Source organism: Tiliqua scincoides, chromosome 1, assembly GCF_035046505.1.
Source record: "Tiliqua scincoides isolate rTilSci1 chromosome 1, rTilSci1.hap2, whole genome shotgun sequence".
In the NCBI taxonomy this organism is placed as follows: Eukaryota; Metazoa; Chordata; class Lepidosauria; order Squamata; family Scincidae; genus Tiliqua; species Tiliqua scincoides.
In genome coordinates this window covers 266,763,236-266,785,285 of record NC_089821.1, presented here as the reverse complement: position 1 = coordinate 266,785,285, position 22,050 = coordinate 266,763,236, and the positions used below count along the sequence as shown (strand labels likewise).

The 22,050-nt window shown below is 43.3% G+C and overlaps 1 protein-coding gene across 1 annotated transcript in view; it reads right to left on the bottom strand.

The window, feature by feature from the left end:
• Window positions 1-22,050, bottom strand: part of DHX57 (DExH-box helicase 57) — a 36,934-nt gene that overhangs the window by 14,788 nt on the left and 96 nt on the right. The window contains exons 2-12 of the mRNA XM_066625328.1: window positions 17,640-17,833; window positions 16,478-16,621; window positions 15,306-15,479; window positions 12,915-13,732; window positions 10,658-10,836; window positions 8,902-9,023; window positions 6,817-7,012; window positions 6,045-6,169; window positions 4,500-4,633; window positions 2,300-2,354; window positions 1,390-1,601 (exon numbers count right to left, since the gene is read on the bottom strand). Coding sequence (XP_066481425.1) covers window positions 1,390-1,601; window positions 2,300-2,354; window positions 4,500-4,633; window positions 6,045-6,169; window positions 6,817-7,012; window positions 8,902-9,023; window positions 10,658-10,836; window positions 12,915-13,732; window positions 15,306-15,479; window positions 16,478-16,621; window positions 17,640-17,824 — 2,344 coding nt within the window. The 5' untranslated portion in view covers window positions 17,825-17,833. The remainder of the gene's footprint in view (window positions 1-1,389; window positions 1,602-2,299; window positions 2,355-4,499; window positions 4,634-6,044; window positions 6,170-6,816; window positions 7,013-8,901; window positions 9,024-10,657; window positions 10,837-12,914; window positions 13,733-15,305; window positions 15,480-16,477; window positions 16,622-17,639; window positions 17,834-22,050) is intronic.

Here is a 22,050-nt window from a genome sequence, read left to right as displayed (position 1 = left end):
TGATTAATTTGGGACATATTTTGGGAATAATGCCTAACTGGTAAGGTAGTCCTGCTACTCCAGAGTGAGACAGGACCAAAAATGGGTTTTATTCCCCCCCTAGTATGGGGTTAAACTTCAATCACATGGCCTTGTCTTTCCAGGTGCAAGCAGGAAGTAGCAACCCATGCAAGAATACCCTACTCCACTGCTGAAGAACAAATATTTTTCGTCAACTGATTGATTAAACAGTATAGCCCTAATTTATACCTACTCTCATCCTTTACCTTAAAAAAAATAAAAAAATAAAAACACTAAAAGAAAAAAAAATTGGAAACTGGGAAAAAGGAAAAGCATGCTTGTAATGTCACAGTTTTTCAGAGTGTACTTCAGGACATCAAAGAACATGTGACCTGAAGGCAACAAAACATGCTTTTGAACCACTTTGGCCACATTTGAAATGTTACATTCAAAGGCACACCCTCTTAGCAGCATAAAATTCCAAGTTTCACATGATAAATATCCTGCACGTCCTTTTAGATACATTCTAAAAAGGTACATCAACAGCTAAGCTTAGTTGCCAAACTATTTGGCACCCAGGGACACCTCAGTTCTTCCTTCTGTTGCACCCAAGTTCTCATCAATCATCTGATCACTTCCTTGAGTTCCTTTCCAAATTTGTTCAGCCCCATGCTCTTCCTTCATCCATCATGGTGACTGGGAATTTTCTGGATGAAAAGTCTGATGTCATCTCAATACTGATGTCATCTCAATACTGACTTAAATGCTTAAATGCTAACAAAACATTTCAGGCAGGGAATGGGGTAGAAAGGATGATATAATGGGAAGTTTCTGTACCCAACGGGGGGAGGGGGGTCTATATTATTGTCTTAGTACAACTCTATACACACTAACTTGCATACTTTTATTTATCTTTTATTCATTTATGGAATTCATTGTTACAAGATGTGATGAGGGCCACTAATTTAGCAAATTCTGGAACAGGATTCACGGAGGATTGGAAACTCCAGGTTCAGAGGCAGTTTGGCACTGAGTTCCAGGTGCTGGGGAACAGCAGCAGGAAAGTTGGCCACTATCATATGGCTGGCCACTGTGGGAAGCATGATGCAGGACTTTTATTTATTTTTATTTTAAAAGATATTTATCCCATTTTTATTAAAAGAAAACTCAACATCACTTATAACCATAAAACACATTAACAATAAAAGCCAAGTACATCAAGATAAAAGGACTTGACAGATCTTTGGTCTGATCTTGCAGGACCCCACTATTCATGTACACACAAGGATTCCAGACGTAAAAAAGCTTTTCTGATAATATGGGCTATGTTCTTAATCTAAAAGGAGGTTCTAAAATAAGTGGTTAAAATGCACATTTATAAGAGAGTACCTCTGTAGCGTATCAATAACTGGTGGAATGTTAGTTGCTGGTCAGGCATTGAATCTTTGACTGTGCTTTGACTGCACACTGTACTTGGCACAAGACCAGCACGCTTTAGGTCTTCCTCTACCTCTTCTGCAGCAGTCCTAGAATGCCTTGCTTTCTTGCCTGGAGCTTGCTTTGTACGACGCATGTACGGACTACCATGCTCCAAGACGTACCTGAATACAAATTGAGAAATAAAGCATACGGAAAAAGCCATCTGAAATACCTTGTTGTTTTCAATGGTTAACCACTGTACTAACCATTGCCAGGTGCCACAGACATTAGAAAAACAGCTGCAAGGACTGGTGTTCTCAATTAATTTTGATAGTATCTTACCAAGGAAAGCTATATACTGTATACTATTGCTTTGGGAAACCTGTGCAACAAATACCTGTATAGTCTAGCAGAGCTAGATCAATACTGTTATATGATGCTGCATACAGATTTTGCTATGAAGTTCTTACATGTTGGTTGCTTTAAATAGGAGTGAGTTAGATCAACTGCCAAGTGTAGGGAAATGCACATAGAGCATGAAAAACATAAGGAGCTGCCATATATCAAGTATTCAATCTAGCCTAATAAAGTCTGGAGGAAAATCAGATGGAACTTAAGGAAGGCTACACAAAGTTCCCTAGTCTTCCAACCTGGCCAGGCCCAGACCAGCTCAACTTCAGCAAGATTGCTGTGTCACGTGCCTTTTTACAGGACCAAATACTGGGACCAGGGGTCTCTGCCACGTTATTTCCTGCTGAAATGACCTTACCAGGCCACTAAACCACATGCAGATATTTTAAATCTTAATATGTAGCTAAGCAATGCACAGTTATATAAAAAGATTCACTATAAGTCCCTGTTTAGTTCTGAGATATCTTACCGAGTTGCTGCAATTGCATCTTCCAGAAAAAACTGGTCAACAGGGAAAGTCCTTCCTAAGAGAGAGAGAAACAGTAAAAGGAAGAGGCAAGCAATTGTATAAAAATGGAGCAAGGTGATGCCATCTCTGTTTAACTATTCCATCATAAGCAACTTCCATTTATAAGCAATCTCCCCTTCTATTACCTAAAGATGAGCTATGCATTCTGAGACAATTTAACAGGAAGGTTGTGGCAGATAGCCATCCCATGAGGAACAGTAATGCAGCTGCTGTAGGTGGCAGCTTTTGGGAAGGTGCTGTGGATCAGTGGCAGAGCACCTGATCAGCAGGAAAAGGCCCCAATCTGAAAACCCTGGGAAGCTCCTACTATACTGTAAGTGGCATTGAATTAGATGGACAAGTATAAGACAGTATAAAGTCTGAGTACAAGACAGCTTCATATGTGATCATTAAAGGCAGCAGAGTGAGAAACAGACAGATCTCACCCATGGGATATAATCCATGTGAAATTCTGTCATGCTTTTGGATTGCTCCCAGTAATGTACAGGAGGCTTATGCAGGAGAACTTCAGAGAGGATTGTGCCTTGGCTGATCAGTGCATTGTGTGCAGAGGGGTAACGTGCTACTTGAATTTTCCATCTTGGCCTGGATGTGGGGAGGAGTGTTGAACTCATCCAATTCTGATCTGCTTGATCCTGCTCCCTGAAAGGCACCTCACCATAATAGGTGTTCTACCACTTCTGCCTTTTTGAATTTAAGGAAACACTGCATTTATAGTATCATAGCTTCATGCTCTGTATTCAGCAGAATGCAACTCCCAGGGGATGTGGAGCAGACAAATAATGTAAACAAGAATAGATTAGGCTGCTTTACTTCACTTTATAAAAATTCATTCCAAATATTTTTTAGTAAACATTCGTTACTTTAGCTGAGGTGGATCAGACAAAATCTAAAGAGGATCAGACAAATTTACAGAAGCTGCCGTTATCACCAATGATTAATCATGATAGCTTAAATGCAGTGACGCCAATATTTGTGTTCAGTAATCAGTGGTTGAGCCTGGCACCTCACATCTGCAAAGGTCAGGGATAATGATTCTCCCATCTGACTCCAAGGAAATTTTGCTGGTTCCCAAGCAGGGCCTATGAGAGGAATTTTAGCAGGGGGTGCAAAGTTTCTTCTGGGCCCCTTCCCAAAGGAGAGGGGGCAATGGGGGCAGGCAGAACAGGGAGGCAAAATAGGGCAGGAGAGTGCTGACAGCCACAATAGTCTTTGGAGCTCAGGTCTACTAGTCTTCTTGATGCAGAGCCCAGGTCTACCCAACCATGTGACACTGGCAGCTAGATAAAGTATTATGAAAAATTAAACACACTCCTAAGCCTCTCTAAAATTTTTGAAATATAGAAAATTGATTGCAGAAAATTAGCACCATCGTATTTAGGCTCACACTAGAATGGATCAAAATGAACTTTCCCACAGCTGGGTCCCTGAGCTTCTCTTTCATGGTTATGGAATCCACAAGCCAAAGAGCTACTGTAGCAGGCCAGTTTCCTCCCAGATATGACACTGTGTTACGGAAGGTCATGGCAACTTTCCTGGGCCTGGTGTGTATCGCTTGCAGCAGTTAACACTGCATGCACGTGGTTGTGCCCCAGCTTTATGCGCTGGCAGCGAGTTCTGGCGAGATATGAAAATGTCAAGTCGCAGGAAACTTTCTGGGCCCCCTTATTTGGCTCCTGGGCCCTCTTTCTGACCCTGGGCCCGGGTACAAATTACCCCCTTTACCCCCCTCTCCTAGGCCCTGTTCCTAAGTTTGCAAACATTTTTTGTACAGTGCAACCCCCCCTGGATAAACGGATTTTGTGGCTAACAGCGTGGGATGGGTTCAGGTTCGTGAACTTCCCAAGGGCTGCTGGCTGGCTATTATTAGAAAGAGAGTGTTAAATAAGGTGGGCTGTGGACTGATCCAGCAGGTTCAGTCTTCTGTTCTTTAAGGAAAGGGCGTGTGTAATGCAAGTATCCTGGCCTAACTTCAGTTCAGACACCACATGTAGCAACTATTAGCAGTAAATACCATGTTGCAAAGATTGTTATCACCAACTAAGGATTGTTACAAGGGAGAGACATCTGTTAAAGCCAGCAAAAAATGAAAGACAACCTTTGAAGGGAGAAATAATAAAATAAAGAGACTGTTTTTCACCTGGTATGTTAACAATAGGACAGGCGTTAAAGTACTGAGAGAAAAGTTCTGCATTCAGGGTTGCACTCATTAGTAGAATGCGTAGGTCTGGTCTCTGAACCATTATATCCTTCAAAACCAACAGCAAGAAGTCACTGAAGAAAACAAGCAGAAAATATTTGAATTTCTTCCATATTTATTTGCAATGTTCCCCTGACCTTTTCTATGTCTGCTATTTTCTTCCCCAGGTTGCCCAGGTTCTTCCTCAGTTGCCAATGAGGCACAGCAAGTAATAAACAATTGATAACAAGGCTATGGACATCTCATATATCTGAGCTTGTGTCATATAGGTCAGACAGAAGTCACTAAGGAGAATTTGGAAAATTTAAAAGCAGCTCTCATTTTCATTTTTAATAAGCGAAACAAATTTCTAGCCCTTCCAGCTGTGAAGCAAATTCTGATGAGTGCAGAAATGTTCTCAAAGCAGCCCAAATACAAACCATGCTCCTTGCCTCCCAAACTGTAAACCAGGTATGATTAGTGGATTGTTAACAGCTGAATCCTATGCTCTGCCACTCCATAATATGCAGCCAGACCAACGAAGCACGCACTGCATGCTGTGGTGAAAGGTGATCAGACAGCCAGTGAGAGACAAGTAAAAAAAACTTTACATACCTTCCAGTAAGCTGCCTAATCACCTTGGACCTATATCAACTACTGTATTTTGCTGGTGTTGTCCAGGGAGAGGAAATGGGGTGAAGTAGGTTGGAAAACTAAAAATGAGATCCAGTGTACACTTTTGCCACTGAGATCCACCCCCTCCAGCCCCACCTCCTGTCCTCCCTACTCCCTGCCCTGAACCTACCCCTCTACCACCTTTCCTGGACCAGTGTAGCAATTCTGGTGTGCTTGTGGAGCCACTGGCTGTTTCCATCAGCAGCTCCTTCACACACAATATTTGTGCAGTAACAGGGCCTTTTATACAGAGGATCTATTGAACCACTGTTGTTAATGGCCCACAGGATTGGGCCATAAGCCTAGAACAGTGTTACCAGATCCTCACCAAGAAGCAGTGCTTATCCCTTTAAAAAATCCAAGGCACCAGAAGAAGATGCACTTCTATACTGCTGCTCTATCAGGTCTTTCACCTGCCTGCAGTGCAGAGAGTAACTTGTTACAGCAGGTAGAAGAAGTGTGAGGGTGAAGGAGGGGAGGCACAGCATTTTCTGCATTTTTTCTCGATGCCTCAGTTTCTTGACAGGGATAAACACCATTTGTGAGCAAAGTCCCAACATGGAATTTTAGTGGATTGAGTTATTTCATACTAATACAGGAAGCTGCCTTGTACCGAGTCAGACCATTGGTCCTTCTGCCTCAGTACTGTTAACACTGATTAGCAGCAGCTCTCCAGGTTTTAGAAATTTTCTTCTGCCCTAACTGGAGATTGAACCTGACACCTTGAACATGCAAAGAATGTGCTCCATTATTCAGCTATGGCCCTCCCTTTCATTACTATTGGAGGTGCTACGTTTGTACTGCAGAACTGAAAGTAAGGGAACAGGTTACCTTTCTTCAGTTCTCTCATGAACCTCATCAATAATAACATGGGTGAATTCTTGTAAAGTCATGTCCCCTTCTAGTCTTCTCAGAAGCACCCCAGTAGTACAGTACAGCAACCGGGTAGCAGAAGACTGGAAGAGAAAAGTTCAATATTTTATCTGAAACACTTTTCTGCTAAGAATTCCACACTTAGGACTCCATCATTACCATCTGTGATTCCAAGTCAATGGCATGACCAAGATTATGTGCCCGTGTGTTTTGTTGGAGGTGAAAGGATTCAGTGCCCTGCAAAGCTCATTGTCCCTGCCTACAGCTGGCAGAAGCAAAAGTACAGAAAATAAAAAATTGTCCACTCAGTCACATTAAGGGTTGCTGCAGATAACACTCTTTCTTCTCCCCCCCCCCCATATGTGGTTCAGGGACTGCGAATAGACAGCGGAATCAGGCACATCTTCCTTCCTCCTCTTCCTTCACTTGCAGAGGTAGCACATCAAAACAATTTCATTGAAGTAAAGTAATAAGTAGATTCAGTCATGGAACACAGCAGAAAAACAAGTCTAAGCACACATGTGAAAACTTGTATTCAGAACCCAGAGGAAAGCTGAGTAGGACTTCTAGTGCTATGACAGGACTCTGCACAGCAATTAAACAGAATCATTTGTGCATTAATTCCTGCCAGAAATTCACCAACTCTGAAAAAAGGTGTAGGTGCCAATTGGTTAACACCCATAGTACCACTGAGATAAAAATAAACTGGTATACAAACAAATAAACAAACCATAACACTTTCTAGGCGGATCTGGTATCCAACTGTAATTCCAACTCTCTCTGTTCGCTCTTTGGCTACCCGTTCAGCAACAGAAATGGCAGAGATCCGGCGAGGCTGGGTGCAGATGATGTTGGCTAACTTACTAGAAGGACCTTCTAGTGATGAATCCAGGATAAATTGAGGAATCTGAGTAGTTTTCCCACATCTGCAGAAGAGGACAACAAACAAACATGAAATTCTCCTCTCCCGCAAGCAACACAAGATATGTATAAAAAGCCTGAATTTTTCTGCACTATTCTGCAAGTAGGCAAGCCACATAGAAATTCTCTTCCTTCTCCAAACTGGAACAAATTTTAATCCAAGATTCAAGTCCTGTGCAGTTTCCACACAAAATGGGTTTCTTCAAGTACAATCTATCCTACAGAACAGTTCAGATCTTGGTTTAGTACATTTGTCCATAGGAATGTAGGGACCAAGAATACCAAGCAAGGGGCTCAAGATTTGTGACACTCTGAAAGATTAGTTTCTAAATCAATTCACGTGCATGTATGCAAACCATGCTTCCAATAGGACTCCTATACATACATGTGTTTACAACTGCAGGCTTAAAATAGAACTACAATTCTTAATGGAAGTTAGAAATTGGATAACTTGCACAGCCCATTTCTAAGCATGTCTCTTAAAAAGATGTATATAATTTAGGGCGCAATCCTAACCAACTTTCCAGCATCGAGGTAAGGGAACAAACATTGGCTCACCTTGAGGAGGCCTCCACAACTGCTCCCCAACTGCAGGATGTAGCAAATGCCACACTGGCACAGCTATGCCAGGGCTGGAAAGTTGGTTGGGACTGTGCCCTTAATGACTCTTTTCTTAGGTAAGTGTAAGCCCTACTGAACACAGTGCGAATAAACATAAATAGGATTGCAATAGACTTTCATCATAAATGAATAAACATAAATGTTGAAGCACATGTTTTCTTGAAGAGGTTCGGGACCAAACTCTGCCAAGACCCCAGAGTTCAAGTTCTTTCCTCTGTTCTTTAAATCTTTCCTCTACTCTGTTCTTTCCTCTGTTCTTTAGGGTCCCATCTATTCTAAATCAAGATTCTCAGCCCCAATTAAATCATCAATGCAGAGACAGTTATGGCTAAGTCTACACTGGGAAAGTGATACAACCTGCAGGGTTTCCCAGTTCTAGGAACAGAAAAGTCCAATAGTGGCACAGCATCAGACTGATGCTCATGAAACTTTCTTGCACTAGATTTTAGTACAAACTAGATGAGTTTCAAGTGGCAGCTCCATGAAACACATGTTGCCTAGCATGCATCATTAAGAACTGCACAGCATACCACCTTTACTGCAGTGTTCCCAAATCGTGTGCTGTGGTGCCTTAGGGCAGCATAGCGCACTCACAGGGGCACTGCGGGATTTCCCTGATCACCCCTCCTTCGGGCTCTTCTGGGCAACGCCACCTTGGATGTCATGAGATTTCATAAGATCCAAGATGGTGGCACCTGGCTGAGCTGAGAAGACTGCAGGGGCACTGTAACCCCAGTAAGTTTGTGAACCACTGCCTTACCATATGAAAATCAGCCCAGTTCTGCCTGTTCAGATTGCTGTCAGTTCTCTCTCTACAGGCAAGAAAAGGGGGAGAGAATTTAAGTCATAAATGTGGATTGAGCTGTGAATCAGGACTTCTCCAGCTCAAATTTTAGCACTGCCATAAACTCACTAGGTGGTCTCAAGTATGGCACTCCTCAGTTTCAGCTGCAACAGGAGCTAATAATATTTACCTTCCAGGGTTGTTGTGTGGACAATATAAAGATAATGTGAATCTGCGCTGGAAAGTTGGTTAGGATTGGTCTCCTAGTCTATTTTAGCAGTTGGGGGAGGCAGGTTTGCCTAGATGAGACACACAACCAAAGATAAACCGAAGAATCAACCCCCATAAGTGTGCAAGAATGACTTCCATCCCTCCCAGTTGTCTGTTGGGAAGGAGACTTCAGGAAATGCTGGGCTCCTTGTAACACATTATATTTAATGTGTAGTCCATCTCTTGGCTTCCAAGTTTCCATACAGACCATGTCCTTACCCAGTCATACCACTCACAACCAGGACTTGATGTTTGTTCAACAAGCCAAGAATGGTTTCTCTCTTTTCCCATGCAGGAAGCTTCTGCCGTTCTTGCAACATGGTCTGGTAGTGCCTAGAAGACTAAAAAATAGATACACATGATCAGCAGAAGCCATTCTTGCACTGAATTTATGAACAATAATTTCTGGTAAACGGTATATTTATAGCTTTACAAGCAACTTAACATAATCTATGAAAAACCCAAGAAGCTTAAAAAAAGAGCTCAGACAGACAGGAGAGACTATGGCTATGATGCAGCTGCTGCCTACCATAAACGCTTCTGTGGCAATCTGAAGCATGACTGGGAAGAAACCAGGTGAACCTCTATTGAACCTGATCTTCCTCTGCACCTTTGGGGTCACTTTAAATCAAGCAACCACATAAAGTAACAAACCAGCATTAGGTTACCACAATTAGGAGCACAAGGTTAGACATCATTCCTAGGGATCACCTCTTAGCTGGCAGACCTTGGCACGGGATAATCTGCAGGAGAGGGAAAGTGGAAGGTCAAGCATCTCTACGATCTGATGACCTCTTTCTAGTGGTTCCTCAAGCACATACACACATGATACTCTTAGCAAATGCAGGAGAAGTCGTAAGGAAGCAGGGGGCACTTGTGGTCTCTCTGGTCAAAATAATTCAGCAGACTGTTTATTCAAAATTAGAATGAAGTTCATTGACATAAAAAGGGGGAATAAATGGAAGTCAGCAGAATGGTGAAGATGAGAGGCTGATCCAGTTATCAGCAACATAGTATATTTTGATAGGGTTGTTGTTCATGGTTACCCTGCTCCTAAACAACAGCTTTCTTGGACAGCACTTTCTTTTGCCACCCTGAACAAAGGTAGTGAGCTTGCATGCCCACTAGTAACTGGAAGCATGTGTTCACAAAAATGACAGCCTGCTTTAATGTTACAAACTACTTAAGAGTGTGATGTTACAGGAACCTTTCTTATTACCTGTAGATCACATACAGTTGCAAAGACAGAACTCAGTCATTGGATTATTCCCAGATAATTTTATATGCTCTATATACTATAGCATTATTTCTCAGACTGTGGGTCGGGACCCACTAGGTGTGTTGCGAGCTGATTTCAGGTGGGTCCCCATTCATTTAAAAAAAAATTTTATATTGATATATTAGACTTGATGCTACTATGGCATGTGACTGCATTGGGGAAATGTTACAGATCTGCACTTTTAACAACTACTCCGTGTATGCTTCTAATAATGATAGTAAATGGAACTTACTCCAGGGAAAGTGTGGGTAGGATTGCAGCCTAGGATTGTTAAAAATTATCCTGCTTGATGATGTCACTCCCAGTCATGACATCACTTCTGGTGGGTTCTGACAGATTCTCATTCTATAAGGTGGGTCCTGGTGCTAAACGTTTGAGAACCACTGCACTATGGCTATTCTGGGGGAAACAGATGTATATGCTATTGCACACATAATTGTACAAAGGGCTTGGGAAAACCTACCTTAAGATGCATAAGTATGCAAAACAGCTCTAAAACAATTTAAAATTCCATAGAAGGTAAACTTCAGATATTAGAAATCCTGCTGCATTTTCTTCTATTTTCTTCTCAGTTTTTGCTATCATATTTCACATGGATAAATAGTTAATGATCTTGTAAAGGGAAGTTTAGCTGAGGATATGCTGAACATAGTTTTCAATCATCTACACAATTTACAAGATAAAATTTAATTTTACCTTCTTCACACTGAACTGTCTGCAAATTTTAACATTTTCTTTGACAATGGTCTTGACTGGAGTGCTGTACGTTTTCAAAAGCTTCTTTTTGAGGTTCACATAACTCTCACTCTCTACGTGAACCACCTGTAGGTCCTCATCGTCCTCTTCTTCCTCTTCAATTAACAACTCCTTTCCAGCTTAAAACAGAAAAAAACACATCTGAATACACATTGCAAACATATGAAGCTGTCTCATTCCAAGTCACACATTAGGTTCATCTAAGTCAGCTTGGTCTATGACAGGGGTTGCCAACCTGCAACATGCCATGTGCCACTTTTTAGGTACAAAATCTTGAATATGTCACTCCACTTTATTTTGGCCATCTCTGCACCTGCTTGGGTGGTTTCATGATCTGCCAAGACTCTGCTTGGGTAATAATAATAATAATAAACTTTATTTATATCCCGCCCTTCTCCCCAAAGGGACCCAGGGCGGCTTAAACATGTTAAAAACAGATTAAAAACATAATTTAACAGCAAATAAAAACGTATTAAAACACATTAACAGATACCATAAAAACAGTAGTCAGATAAAAAAATCAGATAAAAAGAGCAAAATGCAGCAAATCATAGAGGAATCAGGCCTGTAAAAATACTAAAAGATATAGAAAAGATATTAAAAAGGCCATGAACTCAGAAGGCTTGTTTAAACAAAAGGGTCTTCGGGCCTCTCCGAAAAGTCTCAAGAGAGGGAGCCATTCTCAAGTCAAGGGGAAGGGAGTTCCATAACATTGATGCCACTACTGAGAAGGCCCTATTTCTTGCCACTGCCCCACGTACCTCCTTAGGCGGCGGCACTTGTAAAAAGGCCTTCTTTGATGACCTAAGAGGACGAGCCGGATTGTACGGAAGTAGGCGATCTCTAAGATACCCTAGGTATCTTACCCAGGGTAAATTCTACCCTGGGCCTTGTCACTCCCTTTCTGGGTCTTACCTCAACAGAACCACTGTGCACTCGTGACTATGGAGCCCAGTGTCCACTGGGCATGGCCATGACAGGCAACTTTGTGTGTTCCACTTAAGAAGTGTCCGTGTGCCACTAGTGGTACGCATGTTGCAGGTTGGTCACCCCTGGTCTATGAAGACTAACAGTGGCTCTCCAGAGTTTCAGGCAAGAATCTTTCCCAGTTGTAGGTGGAGATACCAGGGATTGAACCTGAGATCTTCTGTATACAAAGCATATGCTTTGCTACTCACCTATGGTTCTGAAAGAAAGCTTTATAGCAGAGTATCTGGATATTATTCTTGAAATGTGAATTGGCACCCCAATGCTGAGTCCACCACTGTAATACTGTTTGGTAGATCTCTGCTCATGAATCCAGAGTTCAAACATGGAGTTCTGCCCTGCCAGCAGCTATAACTGACATGGAGAGGGGAAAAGGAAACTCACCATTTGATGCTAAGGATTCATATAGGGAATCATACCAACCAATATTGCTGTGGGGTGGAAAACATCATAGTGATGCCAGTTCTAGCAGCAGGACCAACACCCATGTGGCCTCCACTGCAAGGTGATCTACATCAATACCTCTCTTCCTGCAAGAGCAGTCTATTAATACAGTAGAGATTGTGCACTTCAGCTGTCCAAGCAACTTCCTTTTGATTCACTAACACAGTGGTCCTCAAACTGGTGGGTCACAACCTACTAGCCTGAGAACCACTGCTCCTTTCCCTTTAAGGGGCAGGGGAGAAAGCAGTGATGTGATCCCCAGCATGGTGCAGCTATGGGGAAGGGAGGCTTTCTAAAAACCTAACAAACCTGCTGACAAGATCTGGGGAGCACTGCAGAGCCATCTGCAGGGCTCCCCGTGGCTTATAGAAAGTGAAAGTAACAATTGCGAACCACTTCAAGTTTCATGATCGCAACCAGGAAGTGGGTCGCGATCATTACTTCCATTTTCTACAAGCAGGGAACCCTACAGAGGGCTCCACAAGGCTCCCCACACTCCCCAGACCCTGGCAGCAGGTAAGTTAGGTTTAAAAACCCTTACCTGCAGCAGCGCGATACCTTTTCGCACTGATTCAGAGCCCTGCATGTGCTATAATGCATGCCTGGAGCTCTTGCACTGGTTCCTGTTACAGTGTGGCAGTGTTCTTACATCAAGGAAATTTTTTAAAAATTATTTTAACCATTTTATGCAATGGTGTGCATATATACATGCAAACTGCATACATGGTCTCTGTAACATATGAACTGCACCTCTCATTGTACGTACCTTCTGAAACTGGATATGCAACACATGAGCTATTAGGAAGCACTTCCTTGCCAGCATCTGCTGAAGTTCTTGGCAATGATGTCATCAGAGACAAAGGCGGAGTACTGTACCTATGGGAAGTCTTACTGAGCAATTTCATAACTTCGGTTTCATTGTCTAAACAGGTTATTAAAGCATAAATAACAGGTTCATTAGACTCTGAAGCTATCAAGGCCTTTTCAAAAAGGTATTCCGCAATGTGCAACCGACAAGCCAGTGGCAGTTTCTCATTAGTAGAGTACAGAGCCACAAGGGGTGGCTGGTAGGGGTATTTGTTATCCTCAGGAAATCTTACTTCAAGTTCATATACAGGAGTATCAAGTTTGAGATGAGCATCTTCTCTAACGCTTGGAAGTGCTTTTTGCTTGCATGGGGTTTCATGCCTGAATTTGCATCTTGCTCCAAATCTGCAATCTCCCCGGAGATAATGTTTACAGACTTCCAGGGCTGGCTTCAGCTCATTACTGCTTCCACCATTCCCTTGTTTTGGCTTGTTGAGGGCATCTGTTACGTATGCCAAGTCTAACGTAATAGTCCAAACTCTGTTTTGAATCCTCTCCACAAATTTGTCTCCACAGATGGAGCAGAGCGCAAAAGCCTCTTCTTGTCTTTGTTCCAAACAGTCTTCAGAACTTGCCTGAGCAGCCGTTTCCATGGGTTGCATCCTTTCACCAAATTTTTCCGAGAAGCACTGCAACAGCAAGTGCTCCAGTGACACTCCAATGTTGCCATTACAGGATTTCAGCTCTGCTTGACAACGCTCGGTGTCAAAGCCATACCTACCAGAAGGAGAAAGGGGAAAAATCCACACTGTAAACATACAGGCCAAAAGATTTGCACAAGAGCAAACAACTACACCGTAAACATCTATATAAGTTGTTCTTGTGACAGGAAACTAGAGTTGCATACTTCGTGGTTTCTGCAACTGGAATAAAATATACCATTTGGGCACAATAATTACATAAATTTGCTTTCCTAGCATGCCTTATACAACTTGCACAGCTCCTCTCTTTGAGAAGGGGCTATTTCAGAACACTGAATTTTGTCATTCACGTTTGAGGAAGGGAGTTGGAACTGCAAAAGTAACTGGAAAGAATATAAGTCTTGTAAAAGCAGAGAAAAGAGGCCCGAGGACTATATGCAATACCTTATAGTTGAGCTAAATGAGGAACCCCTCTGTCAGCACTGTCCCACCCCTGCATTCAAATCACCAGAGTTGGGAAAGTCCAGCAGGGCTTAACTTGAGTCAAACTGCCAAGTTTCCTCCCCCTGTGACTCAACTAGAAAAAGAGTCATAATGGGGCACTTTCCAAACCTCTGAGTCACCCTTTAGTGACTCTAGTGGACTCAAGTTCTCCCCCTCCCCCTTTAAAAAGCCAGCCGTGGAAAAAACGGGGCTGCTGCTAGGGTACGTGTATCAGAGTCCTCTTTAACTACTTCTCTGCTGCCCCATCCCATCCGTAAAGAGGGTGGGAGGGGGTGGGAGGAACTGCAAGACAGCAGGGACAGAAGCTGCAAGAGAGTCACATGCAGCAGCTGGAGGGTTACCAGGACGATCCGATCTACTCTACTCAGAAGTAGTCCCATTGCAGCCTCCCACTGCAGTCTCATTCAATGAGACTTCCCATTCCTCACCAGCCATGTGGTGCAAAGAGTGATCACTATGAACACCCTCCCTCTTTCCCTTCCTCCTCCCCCTCCCTGGGCTTCTCAAGCCAATCGTAAGGCAAGAACCCCCTTGGCCCTTCCCCCTGCTCTCCCTCAGCCAATGAAAATATTAGAATGCCCATCCTTTGTTCAATGATCATTGGTTCCTTCCTATCAGAGATGGGAAAAGAATACAGTCCCACCTTCCCCATTCATTGCAAGAGACAACATTAACCTTTTCCTGCCTCCTGGCTGGAACCTCCCTGCTGCTCACCCAGTCAGAAAGCTGACCCCATGAGGCTTTTCACACTGTGAAAACAAGCACACCCAAAGTCTGCATGCACGGGGAAAGTGCTGAGTCAGGGGGGCCCTGACTCGAGTGTTTTTCAGAGTCTTTCACAAGGGCAACTCAAGAGTCAACAAGTCACACAAAATCACGCATTTTCATGACTTGAGTCTGAATCACTCATATCACCTGTTGTAATGGTCAGTTAGAAGTGTGTGGGGGCGACGACTGTTATTTCCTAGCAACTGTGAGGGCTAGACATTTTCTTTCAGATTCACGGGCTGCTCATGTCACTGGATTCCAAGCTAAAGAGAGTGTTGCACATTCGTTTGTTATTGCAGCTTGGAAGCTTACCAGTGCTGAAGTCCTAAACCCCTTCCTGACTACTATTTTCTGATTTATGAGAAAATAATAGTTACCTGGAAAGTTTGTGCACAGCAAATGAAGACACTTCAGTCTCTAAAACATGGTTCACAGGTGGCTGAGATAAAGCACTTGTGGTAATCTTAGGAACTGCTTGACTACCAGAGCAGCATTGTCCATCACCCAAGTAGTCTGGTTCATTGCAATCATCTTCGCCTGATACAGGCATCCTGAAAAATAAAACAAGGATCTCATTTGCCTACACCATAAACATAAGTTACAGTCATCTGTCTGGTTGCTATCTGTAGGAAAAGCAAAACGGAAATAGAAATAAATTGAAAGATTTTTTTTTGTTTTTGCAATATTTTATTATCTATTTTGTATTTAATATTTTAAAATAAAAAAATTAAATGTTTAAGAGCAATAGTTCTATGGATAAAGCAGAGGTCAAATTCTGAGACATTCATTTTATTCTCTGCTCTGTGATACAGCTCAACTCTTCAGCGTGTTAAAACCTAATCTCTGCACCTAGTTTTCTTAAGACAAGACTGAATGCAACAGCAGCAGCCACAGTTGTTTAAACATGTGCCTGTCTCATTCACATATAGGGGTAGGAGCTGATTTTAACACCAAAAAGCACCATAAAATCTGCATTATTATTAAGTTGCAGTATTGTATTGGCAACCTTCAGTCTCGAAAGACTATGGTATCGCGCTCTGAAAGGTGGTTCTGGCACAGCGTCTAGTGTGGCTGAAAAGGCCAATCCGGGAGTGACAATCCCTTCCACACCGGGAGCAAGTGCAGTCTGTCCCTGGTCTGTCTCCCTGGCTATGGGCCTTCCTTCTTTGCCTCTTAGCCTCAGACTGTTGGCAAAGTGTCTCTTCAAACTGGGAAAGGCCATGCTGCACAGCCTGCCTCCAAGCAGGCCGCTCAGAGGCCAGGGTTTCCCACTTGTTGAGGTCCATCCCTAACGCCTTCAGATCCCTCTTGCAGATGTCCTTGTATCGCAATGGTAAGTTGCGATAGGCAACATATTGTAAGTTGCAGATAGGCAACATATTCTATCAAGAACCCATAGCTGCTGAACTTAAAATCATTTCCCTACATTCACCGAAGTGCCTATGAAGTAACAAAGATAATTAAAGGGTTTCCATGTTCAGCACCCTAGTTCTGTAGCATATAGCAATATCTGATTAATGAAGAAATGATTTATGCTTAAAAAACGTACTCTGAACCTGCAGCCAGCTCTTGCCCTTGGAGATCACGGAGAAGTTCTTTCACTCTCTTCTGATTCTCTGAAGTCATGTGGAGAGTCTGCAGAGGCATCTTGGCTTTGGATGCATGTCTGGTCTGTACATCTCTGCTAACACAGCTGGATATTAAAACAAAAACCAAAAAAGAGCAACATTTTACTTTACAATCTATTCATGTAACAATGGACAAATATCTATATATACAGAAAACAACAGTGCAATCCTAGGCATGTCTACTCAGAAGTAAGCCCCTGAATTCAAGTGTGTAGCCTGTAGTTCAAGCCCGAAAACAAAATTAACAAAAACAATACTGAACATCATAAGACCTGACATGGTGGGTCACACCAATTGATAATTTCACTCAGCATTTTCTTCATTAAACAGTTAAAAAAAATCAGGAAAGTTCACAAGGTCAGTTTGGCAAGATTCATCTTCTGTCACTAGGGAATTTCTAAACAGACACACTGAGTCAATGGAATAAGAGGACAGATCCTTTTATGGACTGGTAACTTATTAAACAACAAGAGGTAGAAAGTAGGAATAAATAAGCAATCTTCACATTGAAGGGAAAAAAGAAGTGGGTTTCCACAAAGATCTATCTTGGGACTAGTGCTTTTTAATTTGTTCATAAATGATCTGGGAGTTGGGGTAATCAGCAAGATGGCCAAGTTTGCATAAAACATCAAACTACAAGAGAAAGCAGCACTCAAGACACAGTAGAGAAAAATCACATATGAATACATGTCTTATACTGAGGGAGGCCACTAGTCCACCCAGCTCAGCATAATCTTTGCTGACTAGTAGGGGCTTTCTAGGGTTTCAGAGCAGGGTCTTTCCCAGCTCTACCTGGGGGTACAAGAGACTGAATCTAGGACTTTTAGCATACAACAGCTCTACCATTAAGTTATGGTGCTGTTACATAAGCCCTACTGTTTGCTGTCAACAAGTTCCAGAGAGTACTGTCTTACTGAAGAGGTCTCTAATAAGCAAGGAAGGCTGCCATGGCTGAGCATTTAGTCAAGTTATTTTGATTTATTAAAAAAAATCTTGTTTTCTAAAACCTCAGGCTTCCAAGGACCTTGGAAACAAGGCCTAAATTCCCCAAACATAAGATTATAGGACATGCATGTTGCTGACCTGGACACATCTCTTGCTCCAACGGAAACACAAAAGTCATCATCACCATCATCATCCCAAATTTTGTCATAGCCTTTTTTGCTAAAAGTAGCTTCATGTTTGCCAGAAGATCTACCACCACCTCGTCCTCCCCTTCCTTTTCCTCCACCTCTGTTTGGTCTTCCTCTTCTCTTCCCTGAGCTCATTTTCTTTCACTAAAAAGAAAAAAAATCAGAAAACATAGTATCAGCACAAAAGTACAGCACTAGTTTCACCATTGCCTTATAAACATACAGTAAAGCCAACAATAAATATATAGCACTGGCACAAGACATCAATCACTTCCAGGGGTGGCTCCAGGGTGGGACCTGCGCTGAAGACCCACATCCACACAAGGGTCCACAAACATGCCTGGCCTACACCTGAGACAGTGACTAAGGGCGCAATCCTAAGCCCTTATGTCAGTGCTTTCCAGCACTGACATAAGGGCAATGCAGCTCTAAGGTAAGGGAACAAACATTCCTTTACTTTGAGGAGGCCTCTGTGAGTGACACCCAACTGCAGGATGCAGCACACAATCTATTGGCACCGCTATGCCAGTGCTGGAAAGCACTGACATAAAGGGTTAGGATTGTGCCCTAAATCATAGACTGTTGTAAATGTTCCCTACCATTGCCTGGTAAGTCAGGATATATATAAATTTATACTGGACTATTGTGGGGAAGCAAAGCAGCAGTAGACCTTCTTCCTCCAGTACTAGTTTACAGTTTCCATTTGCTGGGCCCAGGGCCAAGGCATCTGGGAACTGAATAGCTCCAGTAGAAGAAAAAGGGTAGTCTGTTGCTCCCACTTGCCTCCCACTAAGCTAGCTAGGAAAAGTAATTTGGAACCAGGCAGTGGGCAGGTAAGAGTTTGCCACCAGCCTTGCAACAGCTGTGGGTGATGGTATGAAGGCATACTCATTGGATGCCCATTTCCTGGACAACATGAAGGGGGAAGCTGGCATGCAAAGGCTCTTTCCAAAGCATAGGGAAAGTACACCATTGGGGGTTTCCCACAGAGATTTTGCCCTGGAGCACCCCAAAAGCTGGAGCCATCACTGATCCAGCAACATCCTTTCCCCCTCGCAGCCCCAAAACACACACTAATGAAATTTCATCTACTGGATATCCTCACACCCTTTTTATAGACTCACAATCTAAAATAAAACATCAAATACTCCACCTCAATCTTAGGGATACATTCTAGAGCAGTAGTCGTATCAGTCTGGGTCACAGGGTGGGGCAAGTGCCTTTTCCTTTAAGAGGTTTTAAGCTGGGTGCTGGGCAGGACCTGAGGTTGTCCAGCTGTAGTTCATTAATAATTTAGAGCAGGGGTCTCCAAACCCCTGGCCCAGAGGCCAGATGTGGCCCACAGCAAGCCTCTTTCTGGCCTGTGGCCAACCTCTTGTCCCCTTAAAGCCTCTGGCCCACTCAACTGAACATGACCAGAACTGTGCTCTGATTGTATCTGGAGGGTGTTCTGAGGGCCAGTGAGGTTGAATGAATGAGCCCATTCATTCATTTATCCACTCATCTAAGTTCCAGCTCTAATTTATTTATTTAAATTTTATATTTAAATTTTTTTCCAGCCCTCCACACCATGCCAGATATTTGATGCGCCCCTCTGGCCAAAAAGTTTGGGGACCCCTGATTTAGAGGATAAAAACCTGGGTGTGGGTTCTCAGAGGGAGAACGCACAGGAACAGGAGGAGAAAGGAAGCTGGAGTATGCTGGAAGGCATGATGTGGCTGACCTGCCTGTAATGGTGGTAACTGTTGTTAGCTAATCTTTCTTATTTTAACCTGTTATTGTAAAATGCATGTAGTAATGTTATGGAGCAACTACAGCTACCTTAAAGTTAACCTGTTTTATAATAAAACCCTTCTATTGAAGATCAAGTGCAGTACAGTGGTGCCTCGCATAACGAAATTAATCCGTTCTGCGAGTCCTTTCGTTATGCAAGTTTTCCATTTTGCGAAGCGCGTTTTCCCATAGGAATGCATTGAAATTTAATTAATGTGTTCCTATGGGCAAGAAAAGTCAAAACAAAGTCAAATTTGGTTTACAAAGTGTTTATTAAGTGCTCTTTAAAGGCATACATACTGTACAGAGGATTTCAAAAAGGGGGGGGATGCTGAGTGGGGAGCTTGAAGGCTGTAATCCTGTGCACACTTTCCTGGGAGCAAGCACAATGGGACTTACTTCTGAGGAGACACGCACAGGATTGTGCTCTAAGCTGGGGAGGACAGAGCAGCTGCACTCAATTGCTTGCTTTTGCCGTGATCATGGGGGGAAACGTGAAGGAAATGGGGCAGTGAGAGGGTGAATGAGCAATGGGGGGGATGCTGAGTGGGGAGTTTGAAGGCTGTAATCCTGTGCACACTTTCCTGGGAGCAAGCACAATGGGACTTACTTACATAAACTGACATGAAGATCCTCCCCTTACTAGGGTGAAAGGGATCATAAACTGACATGAAGATCCTCCCCTTACTAGGGTGAAAGTGATCATAAACTGACATGAAGAGCCTCCCCTTACTAGGGTGAAAGGGATCATAAACTGACATGAAGATCCTCCCCTTACTAGGGTGAAAGGGATCATAAACTGACATGAAGATCCCCCCCTTAAGACAAACCAAAGCAAAACAAAAAAAAATTAGTTTTGCGAAGCATAGGTCATAAAAATTTGTTGTGCGAGTTACCAAACTTCACAAAACACTTTCGTTCTGCGAGTTTTTCGCTGCGCGGGGCATTCATTATGCGAGGTACCACTGTATTTATTGACCAAGGAAATGTATTTTAAAAGAACCTGGGTGCTTATGGTAGTATAAGCAGATCACATTATCCTTGGGGGTTTGGTGGATTAGGTTGGTGGAAGAGGATGTGGGTTACATCCTGCCTGCTTTTGGGAATCCCCTCTAATCTTTCCCTGACCCCAAGGGTGATGGTTGTGACAGTCTGCCATAACAAAAAAAGGCCTGTGACATTTCAATTTCTGTATTGTGACATGAGCCCACGTCTTCAAGTGCATGAAGAAAGGGGAGCTGGAATACTCACATAGGTTGAATAGCATATGAACTGGAAATCTGTGGTTTAAACCTCAATTCAGTCATGAAATCACTGGATGACTTAAGACTAGCTATTCTCTCTCTCAGCCATCACAGCTCCAGCTCCAATATATAATAGACAATAATATTGGTGAAACTTACCAGATTGTAAAAATTTCTAAGACATGAATAGTGCTTTAAATTACAAGGGGACAGACAAGAACATTAATAATAGCTATAACATTCGCTGTTATAATATTATTACTTTTATTGTTATATAACCCATGCCTATGAAAGGGAATGCTACATTAAATTAATCACTCTTTAGAGGTACCACAAGTATTTCTTAGCACACACATTCAAACCCAGGGTTCCCCCAACTTTCAGCTGCCAGGGCCACATCACTTGGTCTTGCTCTTACAGTGAGCCAGTGTGGGTCAATTACAGAATATATACACTTTGTATATAAGAAGTGTCACAACAAGAAAAGAATCTGTGGCTTGGGGGTGCTGCTTGCAGCCTCTCCCTCTCCCAGCAGGGCTCTCAAGGAGAGAGAATCAGCCCAGCAGGAGAGTGAGGGGAGAACAGAAACAAATGGTGTGTGTGTGTGTGTGTGTGTGTGTGTGTGTGTGTGTGTGTGTGTGTGTTGCATGACATTCTAATGCCACTGGACTAAGGAGGCAGCAGGTTAAAATATATTCTCAGGCTAGATGTGGCCAAAGCCCGGGGACCCCAGCTCTAACCACAGTAGCCTGATGCCTCCGCTGCAGACCACCTCAGAACATACAAAGGTGTCTCATACCGAGTTGGATCATTGGTTCATTCGGCTGGCAAAAGTCCTCCTCTGCCTCAGGTCCTTTTCTACTACTCTGAGATCCTACTTTGAACCCATTTCTGCCCAGCCCACAGGTGTACCCCTGGGACATGCGGCGGGTGCGGAGGCAGGTGAGGCAGAGCCTCCCCACCGGAGTCCTTCAAAAAGCGCTGCCGCTGTGGGAGGCACCCAAGCGTTGCACGTGGGTTGTGGGTGCTTGGGTGCCTCCAAGGCGGTGGCGCTTTTCGAAGGACTCCGGTGGAGAGGCTCTGCCTCACCTGCCTCCCCACCCACATGTCCCAGCGGCACACACTTGGTCCCTGTTGTGTATATGCAATGTTGGGCAGAAATGACTTACCTGGGAAAGGCCAGGGGTTGCATATGGGGCTTCCTGCATGTGCCCCTTCCCCACTGGGCTGTGGCCTCTCCCATGAGCTCTGGTCGCCCCCACCTCCCCTAAAACACCCCCTCAGTCCCACCCACACAGGCTTCCCTCAGAGCTGCCTTCCTTCAGAAGCACCACCTCGCACCCC